Below are 26,391 nucleotides of genomic sequence, written 5' to 3' on the forward strand. Positions count from 1 at the left end.
TCCTGAATGAATCAATAGTCAAATTAATAAATTTAGGGGATTATTTTATTTTTGTCTCAGACATCCCATAAAATCCCACAGATTAAAGCCAGGTGTACTCTACAAATGTTAATGAAGAATCATCTTATAGGAAGGGATCTAAACTATAGTTAAATATTCAAGAGGTCTTAAGGAGGTATAGAAGGAGTTTGGAGTGACAAAACTATCCAAGATCATAGAAATAAAGACATTAAGAACAAGAGTAATTTTTGTTGCTTTATTAATTGTTCTTCACATAATCCTTTACAAAAACACCATGTCCCTACAAAGTCATTCAACAAATATTGAGACCTTCTATGTATAGGACACAGATCAAAAAAGGCAGAGAAATCCATGTTCCTAGTTCTTAATTCAATTCCAAAATATTTATAATTCTAAAAGATAAATTCAAATATCTTAAATTTTACTTCAGTTACTTCAATAACGCTGAAATTTCAATTGGGTATTGTGTTTGTAGTGCTCACCCTATTTTTTTTTTCACAATAGTAAAAGCCTATCATTCCCTTGGTACCTAAAATATATCTGTTCATGTTTTAAATATATATTTATATAAATATATTTGTATAAAACAAAATTTTCTGAGTTGTAGATAAAAAAAAATTGAAGGAAACCAAATCAGTATAAGAGGATTATATACATTTAATCCACTAATTCTTTAAATTTAGACAGTTTTGGATCTTCTTCATGAAAGAAATGTGCGAACTGTACCCTTGATTGTACCCCTACAAATAGGACATTTTCTTAGAGAAGGGGCACAATCTCTGCATACTACTAGATGACCACAAGGAATAAACACTATGGACACTTCTTTGTCCATACACACTTTACATGTTCTTTCTTCTTGTAGTCTCCGCAATTGTTCTTCCATTGGTAAATCTAAGAAGAGAAAAAAATTTGTAATAAAAGACAGTTTGCTTCTCCTCCAATGAAAAACCAAGAAAATAAAAACAGTGCTTTCTACTGGTTTAAAGTGCCAATCTTATTACCTGAAACATCTTCTGTGGGAATGTACTTTACATCCTGTTGCACTAAGGGAGAAAAAGAAAAGGCATTACTATGAAAAATAAGGTTAATATTTAGCCACAGAATATATTTTTAAATGAACATTTAGACTTTGGCCAAATACTCATAATGTCGAGGCAACAAAAGTCTTTAATCTTTTTGTGCAATTAATATTTATAAATTAGATTGAATTATTTTCAATAATCACAAATTATTAATAAGAGCATATTTTAAATTGACCTAGAAAGTTCTCAAAAATAATTTTCTAACACTCACCAAATAAATGCTTGTATAACATTGGCTCATTTTCTTGTAGAGTGTTTTTGAATATGATGGCTGCAATATTTCCTTTTGCTAAAATAGTATCAATCAGTTCTCTTGCTTGTAAAGATGTCTGTGTTTTCTGTTTAATAACATCATGTTCTTGTTCATTAATCACTCTGGCAGTTAGTAGACTATCCAGGATTGGAATCACACAAGTCAAATGCTGAAAAAGTGCCATTCTATTCTTCCGGATTAATGATAGATCATCTTTATAAAAAAGAAAACCAACATGAACATGTTCAAACTCTGCTCACAAACTTCTTAACACACCTACATATATAACTGAATGAAAACCATCTTTAATTCATAATCAGTAAGTCACTGATATTATTTGCTAGGTTTGGGGGTATATGCTAATAATAATAATAATAATATTATTATATAATATATGCTAATTATAGTAAGAATAACACTGAGCACTGTGTTAAGCACTTTACATTTACTAACTCATTTCATCTTCACAGTAGCCCTTTGAGGTGAGTAATAAATACATTTAACAGATGAGAAAAAGGAGCCATAGTGAAGCAAATAAGTTGCCAAAGGATGCACAACTAACAAAAGTCAAACTGAGGCAGTCTGGCATCATGATCTATACTTTGTACCATTCTGCAATACTGCTAAGTCTTTAACCAAATTAAATTTAGAATCTAATCAAATTGAAATTTCAGTTCAATCTTGTCAAGTTGCAGAAAGGTAAAATCAAGAGAATTAGAAGCTTTTTTCTTAAATTATAATTCTTCCATAAAATTTATTTAAAATTCCATTTTAAGTTGAAATTTTAATTATTTCCCCAAATTAGATATATTGCCATTAAATAAATATTTTATAGTAAGGGGGAAAAAGCACTAACAGCATTTTGAAAAGTAGACCCTATTTGTCAATAACTACCTTCTTGTCCTATAGGATCAACTTATTCTCCTTCAAGATCTAGATTTTGTATCTATTCGTAAACATTTTTTATATTTGAAACTGCAATTTTACCTCTTTGTAATGTGACTGATGAGTCTAAGTTAATTGATTATCATATAGTATATCATTATGCATACAGCTATTTCTGTAAAATAACTAAGGACAGAACGTGGGCTGTCTGAAGAATTATTTTAGGAGAGGTGACTGTTAGATTTTAGACACAAAGATTTTGTCAAGTAACAGAACACGTAAATAGAACCAACTAATATATAATAATAAATTATCCTAAGTCAAAAAAATCAAGGCTAGAGATATACATTTTGAAGACAATTGAAGCTCTGAGAATAAATGAGAAAAAGACCAGGACCTAGAATAGTGCCTGCCACAAAGTCAATGCTCTATTAATATCTCTTGAACAAATGAAAAACCAAGCCTTGGTTATTTAAAGAGTAGGAATAAAAAAGTAATAGAGGTGTAGAAGAATTAGAACTTGATATATTCTGTTAAAATATCTACATTAGAAAAACAGGAAAAAGATGGCCTGCCTTCCAGTCCCCAGCATCACTCTCTCCCACAACCAATTTACAACTATTACAAAGCAACAGCAGCCAAGCCGAGGCTGCTAGAGCTCAGGGGAAGAGGAGGAGAGACCTACAGGGTTCATGAAGGTAGGAGAAGCCATGATGAGAGAAAGAAAGGATCACTCCCGCCATTTTGAGCCCCAGCCGCTTCAAGTCTGGAGCTGGTGAGCACATGGAGCAAGAGGTGGCAAAAGCCTCAGCTGTGCCCTTTGTATGATGTTGCTTGGAGGCGGCAGGGGAGAAGAGGGCCTTGGTGGCCCCCAGGCCAGTAAGACAACTAACAGGGCTCCAGTGGACCGACATGGAGCAAGGAGCCACAGACAACAGAGAAAAGGAGTCACTCAGAGCCTAGTGAATCATGGTAAGGGACCAGTGTAGACTCTGTCCCATGGGAAGTGTTTGGAGTGCAGGCAGTGGGGAAGACAGGCCCACTGGGGGAACACTGGGGGGGCAGCACAGACAGCTGTTCTGCCCCTCAATCAGTGCAGGACCACTTAGTGGAGACTAGTCAGGACTACAGATCTGCAGGGGGTGCAGTTTGCTGAAAAGACTCAGGCCTAGACCAAAGTTTCCACACAACCCAGGTGTACCAGACCTCACAAGAACTGGAAGTGCTTACAAGGTCAACAATTAAAACCTGAGGGGCACAAAAAGCCTTCCCCAGGGAATCAGCAGCAATGAAGCAATTTAGCTCAACTACAAGGCTCAAGTGCTGGTCTCCACAGGAAGTTCCTCCATTTTAGAAGTAAGCAAAGGATAACAAATTAGTTCCAGTGCAGAGTTTAAGTGGTGGGAACAGTGAATAATCCAACACAGAACTGAAAGAAATAACAAAATACCCACAGATCAGAGGCAAAGTCTGATATTAACTAGTAAAGGTCTAACACCACCAAAGGACACCTATAAAACCTAGAAGGACCAGAAGTCACTGGGCTCCAAAGCTGAGGGGGGAAGGGGAAAAGGGCTAAGGGCCTCAGCCATGCCCCCGCCCCCCGACATCTGCAACCAGCTCAGCAATGAACACTGAGCCACCACCTGTAGCACCCTGAGCTCCTGAGCTGGGGCAGCGGGGGTGCCACAGGCCTAAGGCACCCCCCTCCAACATCCACAACCAGCCCAGTGACAACCACCGAGCCACCACAGGAAGGACCCTGGGCTCCCGAGCCAGGGTAGTGGGGGATTGAAGGCTTCAGCCACACCCCCCGACATCTGCCTCCAGCCCAGCAACAACTGAGCTGCCACTAGAAGCCCCTTGGTCTCCCCTGCTGGAATGAAGGTGCCATGGGCCTCTATTATGCCCCACCTCCTTCTTCCTCTTCCCACCCTATTTTCCTCCCTGTTCCCCTCTTCCCCTCCCCCCCAACTGCTCTGCCACATCATCTTAGAATGAGGCATGGAGCCAGCGGAAGCCAAACTCAGCTGCAACTAGGCAAGCTGCTGCCACTGACCTGAGGCCCTGCTGCGGTCCTGAGGTATGGAGCCAGGGGAAGCCAAACCCAGCCACAACAAAATAAAGAGCACACCAAAAAAACTATTTTCACATGGGTAGCCCACCATAGCCACCCAATTGCCATGGCTGCTGCAAAAGTGGCTACTCTCTATAGCAGCAGTCACAGCCACTGGGCAGACAGCACACCAGACTGTCAACTGCACTGACACAAGGAGAGGCACCAGCAGAGACCAAGGGGAAAAAAAAAAAAAAAAGGTTCTCTCTCTCCACAAAACACACTCCAGAGTAATAGTAGAAGCATTTGATTTATGATAATAGGGGAGGACTTGATCACACCTGTCTCAGTACTAGACAGATCATCTAGGCAACAAACCAACAGAGGAAGTTAATCTATCAGATGGAGAGAACAAATCTGTGGTTATTAGAGGAGGGGGGAGAAAGGGGATTGGATAAGGGGAATAAAGAATAAGTATGATTTGTGATAATATGTTAATAAAAAATAAAGAAAAAGTGATACATTAGAAAATAAAAATATCATTTACACTTGGTGTTGAAGTATATAGTTTTTCAATCTAAGATTTCTTTTTCTAATTATATTTTACTAAACCTAATATAGTAAATTCTCTGAAGTTCTTAATATTTCTAAAAGTTGATGGCTAGTAGCTAGGAAAAGTCTCCTTTTAAAATATAGACTGTATTCTGGCTTATGAGTGTAAAGACTTGGATATAGCTTTGAAGCATATTACTATTCTGGAAAAAATGACCTAAATTGACTATTTACAGACCTGTGAAGAAGGTCTGTAATTCATAAAATCCCCTGCTGTTCCTGGAAAACTATAAAGTAATCATTAATCTAGAGGTAATTATTCTCATTCACTCATTCAAAAAATATTTCTTGAGCTATGAGCAGATTATGTGCAGACCACACTAAGTAGTAGATAAGGCTGAGACGCTAAGGGCTCTTTATGACAATGTAAATCATTGTATATTGATAACTTGGAGTCATCTCTGGAGACTTCGTTGATTTTCTTTGGAAGAAATATATTTTATAGGTGGATTCCCTCATACCACCCCAATTTACAGCAATGGGGAATGAGTGACTAGCCTGGGATCAAAAATGTGCCATGAATAATTGCATACAAAGTCAACTACCCAGAGTAAAAATATGAATTAAAGAAAAGCAGGAAAAAACATTTTTGCTCAACATATACACTTTCAATTCAGTGAGCGATTCAGATGAATTTTAATGTGAAAAAATTTTTCAGAATTTGAATTCAGAATACTAAACGTAAGAAAAACCTGACCAGATTGACTGGATTGATGAATATATTTTCAGTAACTTATATAGAGTGATATCCTTATGGAAAGAGACTATATTAATACATATACGTACCTGATTCTTTTTCCTCAGTTGCTCTTTCTTTCTCCTCTTCCCTTATTTCATCTTCTGCATTAAGTAAATCTAATACAATATCACTGACAGTTTTATAATTCTCTCCAGTTGTTAGGATTTTACTCTGAACTGTCTGTTTTACCAGCCTTCTACTAAAGCCCATTTCCAAAGCAGCTTTAACTACAGGTGTATTCATCATGACTGCATCTTCTGAATGGTTTTCTCCAGGTCCAAAATGAATAACTATATGAAACAAAGAATTTAACACATATTAGGATAGTCTGTGTATTTTTTAAACTGAAAGTTATTAACAATACCAAAAACAAAACCCAGAAAGTATATAAGCACTATTTGGTATGAACTTTGTCAAGTTTGAAATGATATACATGTTCAGTCACCAAAATAAGAATGTGGAATATTGTATTTAGATATAAAATATGCATTATCATAATCATTTATCCAGTCTTAACTGGATATACCTATGTTAGCAGAAGGAAACAATGTCAAAGATCACCCCCCACCAGAATCGAGATTCTTTTTTCTCCCTACGTTGAATGAAAAAATGAGCTTTCTAAATCACATATGTTTGAAAAAGGCCATTATCTTCACTCACCTCTGTAACTGCAAAGGCATCCTACAATATTGCTCCCTTCCAGTTCATTCTCAACATTGCAATCAGAGTGACTGCTTAAAAACACAAATCTGATTGTGTCATACTCCTTAAATTCCATCAACAATTCCATTGTTCTTAGGATAAAATCCAAAATTTAATTGTGGCCTACAGGTTCTCATACAGTCTGGACACTGTTCACCTCTTCAGCCTCATCCCTTGCCACCTACTCATTTGCATGACTCTAGCCCACAAATCACAAACTGATGGCTCTTGGGTCAAATTCTGCCTGCAGTGTCAACTACTCTTACAGCTGGCATGCTTCACTCATTTATCTGTTTGCAACTCCCATTTCTGGCCAGATAGGATTTGGTTCATTTCCTCAAATGTGCCTGTTCTCCTCTGTCACTTAGGCCTTTTATATGCTCTGCCTGGAATACTCTTTTCCTCCCTTTGTTACTTGGTTAACTCCTATTCTTCCTTTGGGTTCTCTGCTATGACAAATAATCTGGAAAGCCTTTTCTGATCCTCCCAGTCCGGGTTAATTGTCCCTCATGCACTCTCATATCACACTTTACTTTCCCTACCATATCCCTTTCTCCCATCTGTGTCTGTATCCCTTGGATTATTAGCTTGTGAGAAGAGGAGTTAAGTTTACCCTGTTTTTTATTCTTTACTCAGAAGAGCAGATACACAATAAATATTTATTGAATTGAATCGAACACTAGATAATGTGGTAGAAGAGCTTATTCAAATATTGGCTTTATCACCTTTTAGCTTTAAAGTGATGGACAAGACACTCAACCTCTCTGATTTTCAGAATCCCTGTTGAAGAATGGAAATAAAATTTTCTACCCTCTCCACTTCACAGAAAGACTATGTGAGCAATCTGATGTCATAGTACAGCTGTTTCCACAGTGGTCCAAGAACAAGGGTTAAGCTAGATGTATGTACAGTCAGCTCTCCATATCCATGAATTCCACACCCCTGGATTCAAGAAAGATTGAAAATACTTGGGAAAAAAACTGCATCTGTATTGAGCATGTACAGACTTTTTTTCCTTGTCATTATCCTCTAAACAATACTGTATAACAAATATTTACATAGCATTTACATTGTATTAGGTATTATAAGTAATCTAGAGATGATTTAAAATATACAAGAAGATATGTATAGGTTATATGCAAATACATTTTACGTAAGGTCTTGAGCATCCAGGGATTTTGATAACTAAAGGAGATCCTGAAAACAATTCCCCCATGGATACCAAGGGATGACTGTAGTTTGTTACAACTCTAGATGTTAAAACCCTTAGATAATGCTGATTCAATTCAGTAGGTCTGAAGCAGAAATTAGAAATCTATAATATTTTTAAAGTTCTCCAGGCAACTCAGATATGCACTGAAGTGTGAGAAATACCAACATAGTGTATTTGAAGGTATATTATAAATTACAAATCAATACAAATGTGCATTATTATTATCAACTTTCAATCTTAATAGTACCAAATGGTTCTATTTAGAACCATTTAACCAATCTTAATAGTACCAAATGGTTCTATTATACATACTTGGTGACTCTGCATTTTCATCTTCTGGAGTGTCTGATGTGGATAACAGCTACAGGAAAAAAAATGTATGTAAATTAAAATATGAATTTTATCCTGCCCATTGCAGTAAAAATGAGCCAACAGACCTGTTGTATTCAATTTATTAAAAACCAACTTGCTTACTGGCAAGTCAATTTAAATCAAAACCAATATTTCATTTATATTCAACAGTTACTCCCTAGGCCATAAACTGATAGTTTCTGTGTGTGTGTGTGGGGGGGTGCATTAACAAATAAAATCTATTTTCATTAAAACAGGAAGAGGGTTATACCTTTTCAATAACTTATGAGACAATCAGTTTGCCTTTCATCCACAGACCTTACTTTCCCTGGGTCATCCTTTGGGGTCAGTTGGACCCTATGGCAGTTCCGTTGACCATGACTAGAAAATGTTTGACCCTCAAACTATTATTTTTTTTCTTCCAAATTTTATTTTATTTTGTCAATATACAATGTGGTTGATTAACTATTATTAATCAAACTATTATTAAGTTCTAATTTGCTTTTCCAAGAAGATTAGAAAGAATAAAATTTTCTTTCTCAAATCTTTTTAAGAAAAATTTATATAGTAAAAGTATTAAATGCCACTATCCCAGCCAATTTTTTCCTCAAATAATTTATTTTATTGCAACTTGATTGTAGAAACGCTTAAAAAGAAACATAACACATACTATTTTTCAGGAGGTTGCTACTAATTATGGATCTGTCCTCTCCAAACAATAGTACTTTCTAAGATCATGTTGAGTTTTGTAAAAAAAAAAGAAAAAACGTATTTTTAAAACAACTCTTTTCTTTTCACTAAAATTATCCAAAAATAATTTCTCTGTTGGTAACCAATGATTGAAAGAAAAAGAACCTTCTCTACCTGTTCAAGTAGATGAGGGTAACTGGCTTGAACTTGACTGATGAACTCTTGTCCTTTAATTCTTATCAAGTACTCACACCTAAAATGTAAACAAAATAAAGCTTGGGGGGTTATTTTATAAAAGTAAAATGAAAATTTGGTAATATAAATTCTTCGTTTCTAAGCATTTTAGTCCATTTCAAATCTAGTTAAGTGTCTCCCCAAGTCACAGAATCATATAATATCACTGATTTTAAACTTAACGTTAGAAGGAAAAAGTAAATCCCAGCCCAGTGAAAACTAATTCCTTTGTATTTTGTTTTCTTTTAATTTTTTTTTTTTTTTTTTTTTTTTTGTAAAACTAACCCTTAAGTGTCCTATGGTAGGATTCAGATTTTTTTGTGTGGATTTTAAAATTTGTTTTTTAAAATGCTGTTTATCACAGTTAACATGAATTTGATTTACTACTAGTATCTTTTTCATATGGTTTGAATGTTTTACAAAACTAATCTGACTATTTTATGTTTACTAGGATATATTATGGTTCAGATAATTTTGAAAAGCCCTAAATGTTTATCTTAATTTGGGCAAGCTAATTCAGCCATTTGTGAACTGGTAAATATTTCAGATGAGCATAAACTTACATATAACCGATTCATTATTCATTCAGGGGGAAGTGGTCAGAGATACTGCAGTGAACAGCAAGTTGATGTAAGCAAGAGGAAGGATATAACTGGTAATCTGCCATGGCTGGAGTGGTTAAGCGTCAGGAGCCTCTCGGTCTACTGTAGTGGTCTCCACTCAGAGCTGCGAGCTTCAGCTATTCTAAGATTACTAAAAACACCGTCATGTATGACATTAAAACAGAAACCATGGGGAGAGGTAGAAAATTTTCTAAATAAGTGATACTGCTCATCTCCATAACAGTTTTAAAAGCTGAAAATCTACAAAGAGGGACAAGAGGGAAGGAATGAAGAAACGGAATACATTTCCTTTTTTTCTTCCTCTCTTTTTTTATATTTTTGTTGTCAGCTGGCCACTAAGGTGATCCCAACCCTTGATCCTGGTGTTATACTGTGCTCTAACCAACTGGGCTAAAAGTCCAGCCCATTGAACACATTTTCTTTTTTTATTATTTTTTCATTTTTTTTTTTTTGAACACATTTTCTAATACCAGATATTCACATGTTTGGCAATTTCTAGGTAATGTACATCCACTGTCAAATTTAAGAAAACGAATTTGCGACACTACCAAAGCGAATTTGCCACTCTTTTTGTATATTCACAAAATTACCACAATGGAAAGCTAGCAGCACTTTTTAAAAATTTATATATCTTCTTTATTATATTCACAATTTTTAAAATCTGCAATAGTTAGGGAGCACAAAGTTGCTATACTGTACTATATTTTTAAAAATTATATGATGGAAATAAGTTAGGATGCCAAGGGTAGTAATCAACATTAAATAATACTAAAAGTTTTGACCATGAAAAACATAATTATAAGCCATCTGATTTAGATGAAAAAGGAGAGTATAAAAGAGTATAGAATAAGGTCTGGCCCGTGGCTCACTTGGGAGAGTGTGGTGCTGATAGCACCAAGGCCAAGGGTTCGGATTCCTACATAGGGATGGCCGGTTAGCTCACTTGGGAGAGCGTGGTGCTGACAACACCAAGTCAAGGGTTAAGATCCCCCTACTAGTCATCTTTAAAAAAAAAAAAGTATAGAATAATCAAAAGGGTAAAACATGACAATAAAATGCTATGTAGTGATTAAAACAGATGAGTTTATATTTATCATGACCATTGTATTTAATATTGCAACCTGCCTGGCACTTTCAATCTCCCTTACCCAGCTCTCCTTTTTCTTATTATCCATAGAACTTATTATCTTCCCACATGCCATACAACTTATTTATTAGGTTTTTATTAATTGTCTGCCCTCTCCTGCTATAAAATAAGCTTACAAGACCGGGGTCTTGGTTTTGTTCAACTGAGTATTTTATGCACTTGGAACAGAACCTGGCAGTGGGTGATCAATTGATATTGTTGAATATTGAATGAATAGAAATACATTCAAGACATATGTTGACTGAAAAAAGTTTCAAAACTATATATAATGCCTAATTTATGTAAAATTGTATATATTTGTCTATATATGTACATATGCATGAAGAGATGTCTGGAAGAATGTTCACTAAAATGATAACTTGGTCATAAGGTGCTGAGATTTCTGGACATTTTCATTTTCTTTTTCTGTGCTTTTCTTTTTTTTTTTTTCTTTGTCTTTTTTGTGACTGGCCGCGCTCAGCCGGCCATCCCTATATAGGATCCGAACCTGCGGCGGGAGCGCTGCTGCGCTCCCAGCACCACACTCTCCCGAGTGCGCCATGGGGTTGGCCCCTTTTCTGTGCTTTTCTACAATATGTGACTTTGTTTTTATAATAAGCATGTATTATTTTACTATATGTATATATATATTTCTAAAACAAAATCTTTTTAATCCCAAATCTATTTCTTCTTTGCCTTAAATCCATCAAAACATTTTAAGTAATTATTTTTCTAAGTAATAAACTTATTCACAAATGTGTTGCTGAAACAAACACAGAATAAAGTAACTGCTGATTGTAAAGTAAACACATATAACCCATCTTATGATAATCACAAAAATTTGCAAAGAGAATTTTAAAACAATTACCTCGGAAACCATTTGGCATGTTCCACCCATGGATCATCTCCTGATTCCCAACACCTCAGTCCACCATCACAGCAAAAGCATTTGACATCATCACTGTGACCTAAAGTTAATTTTGGACCAAAACTTATGAACACATACAATTTTCCCATTAAAACATAAAAGAGAAAACATACTGATTTTTTTATTATCAGATTAAGTTTCTTACCCATATAATAAAAACCTGCACTTGCAAGCTGCTCAGGATGAACTAGAACACTAGAAGGCCAGTTAAAGAATGTCTTAAAGCGGGCTGCATGTGTCTGCATGCTCAGATTAGAAACAGTGTATCTTGAAGTGTCTTGAAGCTGATTTGATAAAAATGGGCAATTGGGAAAATGTCTCAGGTGTTCTGACATAGCATCATCCTTCGGTTCCCAATTGCTTAATTTTCCACCACAGGCGAAGCAAGCCACTCTGTCTCCAGGGCCTATGTAGTAAAAGCCTGCTTTTGCCAGATCTGTTGGTGACAGGAAGGTCAATGGCCACATCTGGTAAGTAAGTAATCTGGCCTTTTCTGTATTCATTGCACAGTGGTAGGGACTTGTCCTCAAGGTAGAAAAATCTTGATTTGCTCTGGAGTTCACAGGACTTGATGGAAAGCTTGAATAAGAGCCACTAAAATATCCACTGTTTTCCAAACTTGGAAGTAATGAATGTGTGGAATTCGTTATTGAAGAAGGAAAAGTAGGCTGAGAGGTAGCTTCCAAATTGTTTGCTGAATTTAGATTCTGAACAAATCTGCAGCTAGGATATAATTTTTTATGTTTTACAATAGGATTATCTCCTTTTTTCCAGTTATCCAGCATCAGGCCACAACAGAAGCATTTGACCTTGTCATTCACACCAGTGTAATAGAAACCAGCACGAGCAAGACTCCTTTCTGAGATGGGAACCCCGGTGGGAAAAGTTGAATACGTAGACATTCGGTACAGTTCACATGAAAGGTCATATTTCAGTTCAAACATATTGGCATTTTTCATCAAATTTGATAAAAATATGCTATTTTCTACTATGTTCATAATGAAATGGATAGGTAGGAAAAGGGACTAGCCTTTCTCTGGGAGGTAGTTTTGTGCATGACTTTTGATTTTATTAGTTTAGTACTACGTTGAACATCTAAAATGAGAAATCATTTATTCTTTTTTCTTCTGTGCATTTAGGGCAAGATTCTAAATCCTATTCCGATACATTTTAAAGGACAATTATGCACAACTGCACCTTCGCAAAATCTTTATACATAAAATGTAAACATGATGGTACATAGTAACCTGTGATGAAAATTAAAACCTTTTATGAAGCATAAAGTATTTTAGGGCATCAGGATGCCATTCAGTGTCAGGTATCTCCATAGGTAGGTCAACTTCTCTAGGCCACTAGAATGTTTCGGTGGCATTCAACCAACCTGAAGATAAAATGTCTGACTCATGAAGCTTGCTTCTTTTCATGGTGAAAAGCTATGCTCCCCAAATGTTCTACAGCAAAAATATTCAAATTATTTTGCTTTTTGGAAACTGAAGTTTGGTAGGCAGAAAAAAAGCTTAAGATGTACATTAAAGGAGGAAAATAATACATTACCTTATTTCACTGATTCTAAGATGCCCGTTTTAATATTTCTGTTATCAAGAAGTATCTTACAATTAATGGCATATTGTGTTTTAATTAGCAGCATTTTTATTTCTTAGAGGTACATAAAATAATGGTGCCTTACAATTGATGACATCTTAGATTCAGCGAAATATGGTATATCTCAAATCTTTCTCAAATTAAGTAATTTGTGTTTCTACAATCATTTTAATAGGGAGGACAAAACAATCTAAAATTCCCCTCCAAATAAAGAGCTTAAGTAGTAACAGAATTGGCTAACTCATCTTAAAACCTGGTTTTTACTATGAGGAAGATTATTACTTCCTCATAGGTCATCAGGAACATGACTGCTTAGTTATAGTGATACTATTAGATCTTAAAAAATTAAACATTCTATTTAAAATAAAGTAGCAGAGATTAATATATTTGCTCACTTGGTCTTTTGGACCCAGTTTCATGCTGTTGAAGCAACTCAATGTCACCATTTTTTCATTCTAGAACCTGAACATGTCCTTTATATTATGTAGAAAACAGGTGCTACAAATGGAGATTCTGCCACAAACTATCAATAACAAAACTGAACTTCATTACTATATTCAGGTTATTTTTGGAAAAACAGAAGCATGATATATATTTTGCTCCCTTGGTTAAAAAAAAAGTTTTTAAAGATAATTTAGACATGGCTATAAAATAATGAAACTTCTAAAGATTTTTAAAATTTTTGTCTCCTTCAAAGAATTAACATTGTAGAGTTATTCAATTTATTACCTGCTCAAAACATTTTTGAATTTTTGTTTTCCTAAGTGTCCCCAGAGCCAACATCAAATCTTCTACTCTGGTAGTGGATTTATTTTTAAAAATCACAAAGTGCCAAGTTTACAGACTAAGATGGATAATTAAATTGCACAAATTTGGTACTGGTCAGAAATTACTTCATAGATAAACATATCTTGAACTGGAATTTACCATGACAAAAAAATTAATATATTTACTTTACCATTTGAATAGGAGAGACCTTGTCAAAATTCAGAATTTCTCAGTTATGATCTACTAGCCATTAGTAAATAGGTTCTGTGTCAATAGTACTAGCAATGACCAATAAACAAGTCATTGTGGTTTTTCTATTGGTGACTTACAAGCATGATTTACCCTAGATCTCACAGATGTTGGGGTTTTCTACTGCAGACTTCAACACTTTGTTTCCAGGTAGCAGGAGAAACATATCTTTTTACCAATTATTGTTTCCCTCAGAGGTAAGTTATTGTATCTAACTTCATTATTTCTTTTACTGGCCAAAATTTTAAATTTGTTAGAAAAGCCTTCCCTGTATTCATCACTGTCTTTATATAAATTTTTTCTCTGAATGTTTGTTCATTTACCAAAATGTAACCATTTAGCCTTCATTCCCATTCTCATCATTCTCAGAGATAACAACCCATTTCAATAAACTAAACTTTAGACTTTTAAAATATCAGTGGTCTTGTGATTGGACAATTTCTTCACCAGTCATCATATTTATCTTTCCTACTTTCTCTAAATTTATTGTGCATATCAAAAAGTTTTGTTCTTGACATTTCCTTGCCATTGCATAAGTCTTTTAACATGTCAAAGGTTTCATGTGCATATTTCTCTAATTTTGCAGAGGGTTGAATATTAATCCATTGTTCTAGATAACTGTCACTCATTTTTAAATCTTTATCAAACACAGGTACTTTTTCTATTCTACACAGCAGCTAGTGGGAGATTGCCTGACCAACTCTGAAAAAAGTGCTTCAACAATATGCCCCAACTACAATCACTTTTCCTTTACTTCCACAAATCAAATTCAAAATCAAATTATAGTTATACCTCACATAACTAGATCATATTTTTAAAATTAACATTCTTTGGTATAACATAATTATACCAAAAACTCCAGTTAACTATTTAATTTGTTTACTCATGCACAAAACTACCTCCCGAGATTAGACTAAGTCCCTTTTAAGAATATTAGGCCTCCATTTTGAGATGTTTTGATTTATAGAAAAAACTGGGAAAAAATCTTGAAGTAGAACAGTTTGCCTCCTTGGTAAATCTGTTAAAAAAAAAAAAAAGACAGTTAAGTAATTCATAGATGTAACAAAATGATCTTTTTTTTTTTTTTTTTTTTTTTTTACAACATTTTCTCCAAAATAGAGCACTGATATTTATTGACTGCCTACCATGTACAAGGTGTTGTTCCAGGCACTGCAGAGACCAAGAAATCCCAGATGAAGACTAGATGTCTCTGGGAAAACTGGACCCATACCTCTCACCGTACACCAAAATCAACTCAAAATGGATTAAAGGCTTAAATACAAGACCCCAAACCATAAAATTACTAAAGGAAAACAGAGGAAACACTCTAGGAAGTAGGTCTGGATAAAGACCTTATGAATAAGACTACAAAAGCACAGGCAACAAAAGAAAAAATAGACAAATGGGATTATATCAAACTAAAAAGCTTCTGCACAGCAAAGGAAACAATCAACAGAGCGGATAGACAACCTATGGAATGGGAGAAAATATCTGCAAACTATACATCCAACAAGGGATTAATATCCAGAATATATAAAGAACTCAAACAACTATACAGTAAAAAAAAAACCCAATTAAAAAATGGGCAAAGGACATGCATAGACATTTTTTGAAGGAAGACAAACAAATGGCCAACAGGTACAAGAAAAAATGCTCATCATCACTAGTCATCAGAGAAGTGCAAATCAAAACCACATTGAGATATCATCTCACCCCAGTTAGACTGGCCATTATTAAAAAGACCCAGAATAACAAATTCTGGTGAGGATGCAGGGAAAGGGGAACTCTTCTACATTGCTGGTGAAACTGCAAATTAGCACAGCCATTATAGAAAACAGTATGGAGCTTCCTCAAACAACTACAGATAGAGCTACCGTACGATCCAGCAATCCCACTACTGGGTATATATCAAAGGAATGAAAATCATCATGTTGAAGGGACACCTGCACTCCCATGTTCACTGAAGCTCTATTTACAATAGCCAAAATATGGAACCAACTTAAATGTCCATCAACGGATGACTGGATAAGGAAAATGTGGTATATGTACTCGATGGAATACTACTCAGCCATAAAAAAGAATGAAATTCTGCCATTTGCAGCAACATGGATGAGTCTAGAGAAGATTTTGTTAAGTGAAATAAGCCAGACAAGGAAAGAGAAATACTGCATGTTCTCACTCATAACTGGGTACTAAGAAAGAAGGAAAGAAAGAACAAAAGGACAAATGAACGAACGAGCGAAGGAAAGGAAGAAAAGACCACATCAATACATTAAACTTTCAGAAGAAGAGAGCAAACCTAAGGATACTAGAGATGGGAGGGAGGGAGGGAGGGGGTTTGGGTAGTGATTGGTCAGTTAAAGGGCATAAAGAAAAATCATGATTTGTAATAATGAATATGCTAATAAATAATAATAATAAAAAGAAATTAGCAGGGCATTCTCTGCCATGTGAGCTGGGGGGGTGGGGGGAGACCAGAGGTCTCAAAATGGTGGCTGGTAGACATATTATGTTTGTCCTGCACAGAATTGTATTACAGTATTTTACTAATGTTTTAAATTTTTTATTGTGAAATTAATTTATACTTAGAAAAACTAACAAAAATAATACAGTTTCCACATACTCTGCACTCAGCTTCCTCAAAGTTAACATCTTACATAACCATAGTACAGTTATAGAATCCAGAAAATTAACATTGATACAATGCTGTTAATTAACTTACATGCTTTTTTTCTTGATCCACAATATTTTTAAATTTTACAGTTAATTGCCAACTTTTTTAAAAATTTATTTTTAAATTTTTACTGATTATACACAGTCATAGGGCAAGAGCTGACTGTCATCACCTGTGCCCAACTTGTGGTGAGCAAATCAATGCTATCAGCATGCCCCCCACCTCAAATTGCAATTATTCCCCATGTCTCCCACTCAACCTCTCTCCAATACCCCTCTCACACCCCCCTATTCCCCACCAACATTTTTAAATGTAAGAGATTTCCCATAACGTTTTAGATTTCAAGCTTTTCTTGAAAAATCAGATCTGGCAGCACTGGGCCTTTATTCCTGCAAGGCAGCAATCACTAGAGTTGAGCAGGTGTATCCTATAGAAAGGGCACGTGCTCTCCATTTTGGCGCCATACTTTAACTTCCCGATACAGAAACTAAATATCAGGTGCTATTCATCACTGAACTGACACTATTGTTTTTCTTACAATAGAATTATGAGGAAAATGTATGTTGTCATGCCTGTGTCTATCAAAAGTAACAAAAATTAAAGGTAGAAGAAGAGGAACACATGCTTTGAGAAAAATGAGAGAACCATAGTTCTTTGTGGAAAAGAAGACTATTCCTTATGTGAAATCTGTGAACAGTATGCTTTTGTTTAAAAGAGATACCCCCAGTTTTGCTCATTTATATCACTGGCCTGGCCTCTGTATGCGTTTGAGTTTCCAAACACCTTACACAGATCTTATCCTAGAGAAGCTTTGGTGGGGAAACAAGACATTTACAAGGGTATTTCAAAAAATTTGTGGAAAAATAGAATTAAAAGATAATACAAATATTTCCATGAACTTTTTGTAGTACCCTTGTATTTGTGGAAATTTAAGCAACAATTATACAATAAATATACAAAAATATGTTAAGATGCTCTAGATCAATTCGACTTCTGCCTTAACAATTTCCAACACCTAGACTTCCAGAGGCTTCTGGAGAAGATTTGCAGCCTTGCAGAGTGGGACCAGCATCGCTTCAGACTTCACCTCGGCTGGCCCTTCACCATCCCTTAGCAATTCTCCTTAGCTCTGGTCAGCTCCTTATCCCATTGCCCTATGCAACTCTTCTAAACCTTCAGTACTTTCCTCAAATTTCTCCTCCACTACTCCCCATCTCATTTTCAGTTGATTGCACTGCCTTCTATTTCTCAAAGAAAAGACATCACTGAGTAGTAATCCTTTCACATTCTCAAATCCATGCTTTTTTTGCTCATGACCTACTTGCTGCCTCAGTTAAAGATTTGCCCCTTTATGGGATCCCATCCTATTGCCTCAGAAATCTTGCTATTAACCCCGTCTCCTCTCATTTCTTCAACACTCACTCTCTGCTGGCCCTTTTCTTTCCACATAACCATCATGTATAAGCCTAATTCAACATTTGAATGAAAAAAAACAAAAAAAAACCCCTTTTAGTCTTACTTTCCATTCTATGTATCTCACCTTCCCCTCACAGCCAAGCAAGTTGAACATGTGTCTGTGGTTAATGTCTCCACTTTTTCCCCTCCCATTTTCTCCTCAGCCTACTCCAACTAACTGGCTTTAGCCAGCATCACTAAAAACTACTCTCAGCAACACCAGTACCTTCTTTGCTGAAACAAGTGGAAATTTTTGCCTCTGACACTGGGGCCCACTGCCTCTTTGAAACACTCTATATTCCCTTGGCTTCTTCCACTCTCTTGGAATTCCTCTTTCCCTTTTAGTGGTTCCTTCTCAGATGGCTCAGGTCCCAGCCTCTTATCTTTTTACTGTATTATTTCCACTGGGCAATCTCCCTGATCCCAGGGCTGTTGGATGTTCCTACCCTCTTGGATACTCAGCATTTCCAAATCTCTGACACTGGATGGTAAAGAAGTAGGCCTTTTCTTTCTTCCTCCCTCTAGTCTATAAGTGCCTTCAGAACAGGAACTATGTTTCATCTCTGTACCAGCCCTCCCACAGCATCCACAGAGCTTGACACATAATGCAGACATTAAGACTTTTTGTTGAAGAAGTAAATGCTAACAAATTTGACTGAGCCCTGCATGACCACAGTACCTTCATTTACATGGTATTAAGGACATCAATTTTACATTAATGACTACAAAGGCTACTCTTGGTTTAATATCAGGCTTTGGAGTCAGACATATTGGGTGTTCAATACCAATCAGTCCCCCTTTGCCAGGAATATGACCTCGAGCAAGTAAATCTCCATGAGCCTCAGTTTCCTCACTGTCTAATGGAGATAATTATGGTAACTGTTTCTTGAGATTGTGATAATTAAACGTGAAAAATACACGTAAAGTCTTCAGAAGGGGACCTAGCAGATGAGAGGTCTTCAAAAAGTTCATGGAAAGATTCGTATTATCTTTTAATACTATTTTTCTATGAACTTTTCGAAGTGTACTTTTATAGTAGATAGCAACACTTAATGTCAGCAATAAATAATAGCAAATAAAGTTAATGTCGTTGTTACTTTAGCGTCAGAAAAATGCCTCCAGTGATGTACTGACTAGATTAAGAGCCCTACTGAGTTTTCAACCTGATCACCAGGAAAGCAACCAAAATCTGCTGCTTTCTGCCACCACTTAGGAACCGTCCTTCCATTTGTCCATAAAATTAAGTCCTTACTGTGCCAAAGCTCCGCTTTAGGCTCTGTCCTCAAGCTTATTTGGCACCCTCAAAGACCCGGTGATACCTCTTGGCAATCGAATTAAATTGTTAAAGTTTCCCCATCCCACTGGCTCGTCCCCAAAATAAAACAGGAATTGAGCACCTGGCAGGAAGGCGAACTGGAAGTGGGGTTGGAGAAGACAGCGCGGGGCCAGCCCGCCCGGTTACCCGCCCTAGGACCCTGCGGGGCGCCCCTCCGCTGGCTGAAGAGCAGAGTTGCGGTGGCGGCGGGGACTCGCCGGAAGAGACGCCCGGGCTCACCCGGAGCCATTCTTTTGCTTGTCGTCGATCGGCTCAGAGCCGGTCTGGAGCTGACCGCTGGGCCCTAGAGCGGTGTTTGAGAACCGTGGCCCCCACTGCCGCTGGTCCCCTGCCGCCAGCCCCGAGCGCGCCTCTGCCAGCCGCAGGCGCGTCTCCTACCCGCGCGGGAGGCGGAGGGAAGGACACACACACACAGGCACACACTCACAGCAGCCTTCTTCACCGACCTGCTGACCCGACGCCGACGCGCACCAGCCAGGACGAGCCGAGGCTTCTCAAGCGACACCTACCGCCCGGCCGGCTTTTAATGCACTAGACACATCCACCCCCCACCCCCACCCACGCACGGATCAGGCGTCTCGCACTCCTCCTAGTGGTTTGCATGTGGCGCTGGTGCTTTCCTCTTAGGACTTAGGGGAACTCCAGCGGTAATAACCACACATGGTTCCCCTTAATCAGTGGCCTGGCAAACCCACTCGGGGATTTCCATGACCTTAAAAGCATGACTCTTTTTGTTAACCGTGGCATATCCGCGAGGCGTTTACTGAAAGACCTTTGCTTCACTGTTCGTGGGTCAGAGGAAATCTTGATAACCGGTTTAGAGATGATCATTGGTCAACTCGACAGGAAAATGTCAACACCCCTGGCCCCCACCCTCCATCCGTCATAGACTCTACAGGTGACAAGAGGTTAAGATTTTCAGTCTTTTACTACAGCTACAAAAAGTCCAGCATTAAAAACAAAAAGATACAAACTCTGTGAAATCCTTCTGATTATTTTTACTTTTTGTTCTGATCAAGAAAGTAAAAGAAGAAAGGACACAGTAAGAATATATATTTTAAAAAATCACACAGTTATCTTTTAAAGTTTATTTTTACTGTTTTAAAGATTGGAATTACCTTATTAGTTTCCTATATTGAATGGTGTTTTGTTTTGGTAAGGTTTTTTTAATAAGTAGGGTGGACTTGGCCATTAAAAAAATTTTTTCTCCTTTTTAGCCTTTGTCTCACAGGGAGGTCTCTAAGTTGCAGCTACCTTCTCACGGAAAGTCTTTGAGTCTAAGTGTCATATTTTCCTCAATATTCCGTCTCAGCAGAAAATTTAAGCAACTTTGTCTAAGGGCAATACATGCCAGGGTAACAGGTAGATTGGGAGAACTCATCTGATTTTCTTGTCTCTCAGTCCATCAAAGACAATCGCTAACCAAAGGCAAAACCCATACATTATTGAAGACTGAATCATCCTGTGGAAATGGATTCCAGAGCATTCAGCACAAAATCGAGCTGAGCTGACGCATCTTCTGGTTAGATGGATTTGGCTGTCCATAGCAGCTAAAGTTCCAGTTGGAATGATATCAGAAAGACTAAGTTTATTTATCACATGGAGATTTCAATCCACTTTTGAACCTGCTTAGTTCAAGACTTTCTAAAATATTTTTAACTCACTTTTGAGATTATGGAAAACATTTTGTGGTCCTTATGCTTTTTAAATCACGTATCCACCAGACAAATTTTGAAAACTTCTATATTTCCTTGCCCATTTTTAACTTAACATTAGAACACAAAAATTGTTGCACTTGCAAAGGTTCTCCAAATGTAAACATAGATGTTTTATTATTATTATTATTAAACACAGATATTTTAGAATAAAATTGATACAGCCCTCTTTCAAGTGTATTTGATGGACTCTAACACAATAGCCATCTGACACCCATCATCATCCATTAAACAATTAAGTCCGGTCTTTAATAATTAGAAATATCATATCATTGCCTTTTGTCCTTGAACATTCCAATTCTCCTACCAAATGTTAATATATGTTCATATCGAACATCTCTTATGATCACTCTGTCACATATATCTGAAGCAAATACACATATAAATTGAAACCTAATTTGTTTCTCTGTCATAAGGTTCTAAATGTTAAAAAATTTTCTCCTTGATTGCATTATCATTATACTATTTTCCTTACTTTCAATACGTAATTGATAAAAAATATATAAATATAACTTGATAATTATTAAAGATAAAATGTTATTACAAATGCAACTTTCAGGACATTGCAGTTTATATTTTAAACAAGTCATTCAAGTATGCACTCATGATTATTACCTATTGCTGGAATATGATAGGGTTCAGCACAGATTTTGTTCCTTTTTTTTCCCATTTCTATAGACTATAAGTGTTAAAAAGCTTTCTTGGGCTGGCCGGTTAGCTCAGTTGATTTGAGTGTGGTGTTACAACACCAAGGTCAAGGGTTCAGATTCCCATACCAAACAGTTGCAAAACAACAACAAAAAACCTTCTTTACATAAATCAGTTGATAGGCCTAAAAGAAATGTTGTTACAGCAATTTTTTTCATAATTTTTTAAATGTTTTATATTCCAAAAATTATTTAGTGATCTCTAATCGATAAATTTAGTTATCAGTGTACAACTCAATTTTGTTAAAATCAGTAACTTGGAAACCACTGAACTTTTGTTACCCAGGGTTGCCAGAGCTAGCAAACTAAAAATCAGGACACCCAGTTAAATTTAAATTTGAGATAAATAATGGATAAACTTTTGGTATATGAAGATGTTATGCAATATTTGGGACATGCCTATAAATAAACTATTCATTAGTAATCTGAAATTCAAATTTAACTGGGTGTCTTTTATTTTATCTGGCAACCCTATATGAAGATATTGGACTCATTCATTTTCTCAGCACTAATACTGATTATTTTAAATTGTCCAGGAAGTTTTTACACCCAGGTGCAATACACCATTTTAAAACTCAGGATTGGTGAGAGGTGAGCCTGTCTTTTGTAGGAAGAGAGAGAACCATTGTGAGAACGGAGGTGAGAAGATAGAACAAGACTGGTAACCTTGATAGCTCTTGTTTTCAGGCAGATCGGTTTTAGGAAAAATTACAAATGGAAGTTTAGGATCAGGCTGTTAATTCCCTTAAAACTATTTGAGCTCCCACTTACTCATTGGTGAGTCTTTGTAAACACCCGAGGAAACACCCCAATTTAAAAACCACAGCTTAAGAAATCCCCGACCTGACTAGGATTCCCAAGTGGTTTTTTTTTCCCCCAAGTTCTTCAAACTGGTAATAAGAGGTAGGATCTGACCTGTCAAGGCTTGGAGCAGATCAACATATTTTATACAACTTTCTGATTTCTTTTGAAAAGTAATTGTTTTACTGGATAAATTCTAAGTTGTATATGGGAAGGGACTATATATAGTTTGTCCCCTGCATTATTCTAGTACTAACAGGGAGTTTGCACATAGTAGGTACTCAGTAAACCTTTGTTGACTGACTAATGAAAATAGAGCCAATCTACCTACTTGGGTTTTCTCGATTCTAAACCTGCATCCAAATTTTTCATAGTGTAATATAGCTTTCATTTTCCTTCTAACCCTTTGTATATCCCAAATATTTTATATAAAAACTTCCCTTTTCCTTTTAGCACCCAACTTACCTACATGTATTTTCTCTCCAAATGTTCTATTAGAGTCAGAAATAAGAAAGGAAACATTTGAGAGAAATGGCAAGGTAGACACAGATAGTCATTATTACCTCTAGGTTGCCAGTTTTCTTCTACTGTTAATGTGTGAGCAAGGTATGAGTGAGAGGATTTTTCACCTGCTTCCTGGCTTGAACTCTGATAACTCTGAATAGTGGTGTGTTCTCAATATCCTATTATTAAGTAATCAACTTAGAAATATTTTTTCTCTAGAAGGTAATCATGATAAAAAATATTTTTTCTCTGGAGGGAATTTCACATTATAAGAATGCTGTGACAACTTCAGTTCCAGCCTAATTCTTTTTCACTGCAGATTTTTATATATAAAGAGTCTACTGAGGAATCTAGAACTAAAAGTGAAAGTAAATTCTAACAGGGAACATGCTGTTCTGATTCCAAAGTAAATATGAATCATTGTAAATGCTGGGAATTTCCTGGTCTGTTGACAACTTCATGATATTTTACAGAAAAATACAATTAGAGCAGCCTTGAACAAGTGCTAATGAAGATCAAATTTACAAAGAAACAACCTTAAATATAGACCTATTCTTAATATGGTGAAGTTTGTCCCTTATAAATGATGGGTTACTTTATCTTATCCTCACAGTACTGTAATGACATATAATTTACATAGTATAAAGTGCACGCACCTTAAGTGTACAGCTCCATGAACTTTGATAGATGAATATACTCAACTAACCATCAACTAGATCACGAACATTTTCCACCATCTCAGAAAAATTTTTAATTTAATTGATTTCTTTATTATTGATTTAGGAGAATTCTTTATATGCTCTGGATATGAGTCCTTTAACTGATATGTGCTTGGTGAATATTTTCTCCCTATTGGCGGCTTGTCCTTAGTCTTTATTAATTGGTTGCTTTTGATGAAGTAGAACATTTTAATTCTATGATGCCCAACTTACAATTTTTCTTTTATATGTAGTGTTTTATATCCTGTTTAAGAAATCTTTGCCTACCCCAAGATTACAAAGATTTTATGTTTTCTTTTTGAAGCTTTGTGATATTTGCTTTTACATTTAGGACTATGATTCAGCTCAAATAAATTTTTGCATATAGTGTGAGGTGAACTTTTTTCTCTAAACATTGTTCCAATACAGTTTATCTTAAAAATAAATTGTATCATGTTTTTCCCTAATACAAATAATTGTATTTTATTTTCTGCTTGAATTGCTTTAGTGTCTTTGTCAAAAATCAACCGACCATATATGTGGAGATCTGTTTCTGGACTCTCTATTCTGTCAATCTGTCTGTCCTTATGCCAATACCATACTGTATTGATTACTGTACCATTACAGTAAGCACTGATATCAGTTAGTGTAAGTCCTCTAACTTTGTTCTTCAAAATTGTCTTGGCTATTCTAAGTCCTTCGAATTTCATATATATTTTAGAATTGTCTTGTAAATACCTCTTTTCTTTTTTCTTTTTTTTTTTTAAAGATGACCGGTAAGGGGATCTCAGCCCTTGGCTTGGTGTTGTCAGCACCACGCTCAGCCAGTGAGCCAACCAGCCATGCCTATATAGGATCCGAACCCGTGGCCTTGGTGTTATTAGCACCACACTCTCCCGAGTGAGCCACGGGCCAGCCCCTAAATACCTCTTTTAAAGACTGCTGGGAATTTGATTAGTATCATGTTTAAATAAATCTATAGATCAATTTGAGGAGTATTGGCATTTTAATGTTACTGAATCGCCTAATCCATGAACATAGTGAATATCCTTCATCTATTTGTCTTCCTTAATTTCTGTTTTCAGTGCAAAGACCTTTCACAACTTTTGTTAAGTTTATTGCTAAGTATTTTATACTTTTTGATGCTATAATAAATACTATTTTTTAAATTTAGCTTTTCAATTAATAGTATTTTTAATTGTATTTTCAGTTATTTATAGCTAGCATGTAGGAATGAAATTGATTTCTGCATATGGATCTTGTATCCTGTTACCTTGCTAAATTCCCTATTGTAGCTGTTTCTTGGATTCTTCTGGATGTTCTAGGTAAATGATCGTGTCATCTAGAAATAAAAACAATTATATTTCTTCCTTTACAATCTGTGTTTCTTTTCTTTACTTTACTTTATTGCACTAGTTAGGACCTCTAGTAATGTTGAATAGATGTGATTATTGTCAACATCCTTGCCTTACTCCTGGGTGACAAAATATCTAACAGTGATTGTAGTTTTGTCTATTTCTTTTATTTCTGTCAATTTACGCTTTTTGTATTTTGAAGTTATGTCATTGGGTATTTATGTACCTAGGACTGTTATGTCTTCTTCATAGACTGACACTTTTACCATTATGAAATGTCCTTTTCTGTCTCTGGTAATACTCTTTTTCTTGAAGTTTCATTTGTCTAAAGTTAAAGTAACAAAACCATCTTTCTTAAGATTAGTATTGCCTTTCATATCTTTTCCTCTCCTTTTTTTCAATGTATGTGTGCCCTCATATTGAAAATGTATCTCTTATAAAATAGCACTTAGTTGGGATCTTGGTTTTTTTTGCTATACCAGTGTCATGAGTTCTGTCCTACAGTTGAAGTGTTTTTTTCCATTTATATTTAATGTGCTTACTGATATGATTGGATTTAAGTCTACCACCTTTTTATTTGTTCTGATTTTCCATTCTGATCATTGGTCTTTTTTAATTGCTTTTTCTTGGATTATTTTATACTGTTCCATTTTATTTTTTATGGGTTTCTTAGCTATGTTTCTTTGCATATCTTTGTAATATGTATTCATAACTTATCAATTTCTATTTTGAGTATTTTCCTACTTCAAGTACAACAAAGAACCTTATAACATTATAATTTAATTTATGCCCATCTCACCTTTTACATATTCATTATTTTATTTCTACATATGTTTTAAAACCTACCATATTCAGTAGGATGCATATAATTTTATTTTATTTTTTATTTTTTATTTATTTATTTATTTATTTTGGTGGCTGGTTGGTATGAGGATCTGAACCTGTGGCCTTGGTGTTATAAGTCAGTTCTCTAGCCAACTGAGCTAACAGGCCACCCCACATATAATTT

General features: G+C 35.8%; 1 protein-coding gene across 1 annotated transcript; it reads right to left on the reverse strand.

Moving 5' to 3' along the window:
- Positions 1 to 242: 242 nt before the first annotated feature.
- BIRC3 (baculoviral IAP repeat containing 3) lies at positions 243 to 20,104 on the reverse strand. The gene is made up of 9 exons (XM_063093927.1): positions 20,049 to 20,104; positions 11,664 to 15,155; positions 11,459 to 11,558; positions 8,782 to 8,860; positions 7,879 to 7,927; positions 5,699 to 5,941; positions 1,318 to 1,572; positions 1,026 to 1,067; positions 243 to 915 (listed from the first exon to the last, which is right to left on the reverse strand). The coding sequence occupies exons 2-9, from the start codon at positions 12,514 to 12,516 to the stop codon at positions 722 to 724; spliced, it is 1,815 nt and encodes a 604-aa protein (XP_062949997.1). The 5' UTR covers positions 12,517 to 15,155; positions 20,049 to 20,104; the 3' UTR covers positions 243 to 721.
- Positions 20,105 to 26,391: the final 6,287 nt, after the last annotated feature.

Source organism: Cynocephalus volans, chromosome 4 (assembly GCF_027409185.1).
Source record: "Cynocephalus volans isolate mCynVol1 chromosome 4, mCynVol1.pri, whole genome shotgun sequence".
Lineage (NCBI taxonomy): Eukaryota > Metazoa > Chordata > Mammalia > Dermoptera > Cynocephalidae > Cynocephalus > Cynocephalus volans.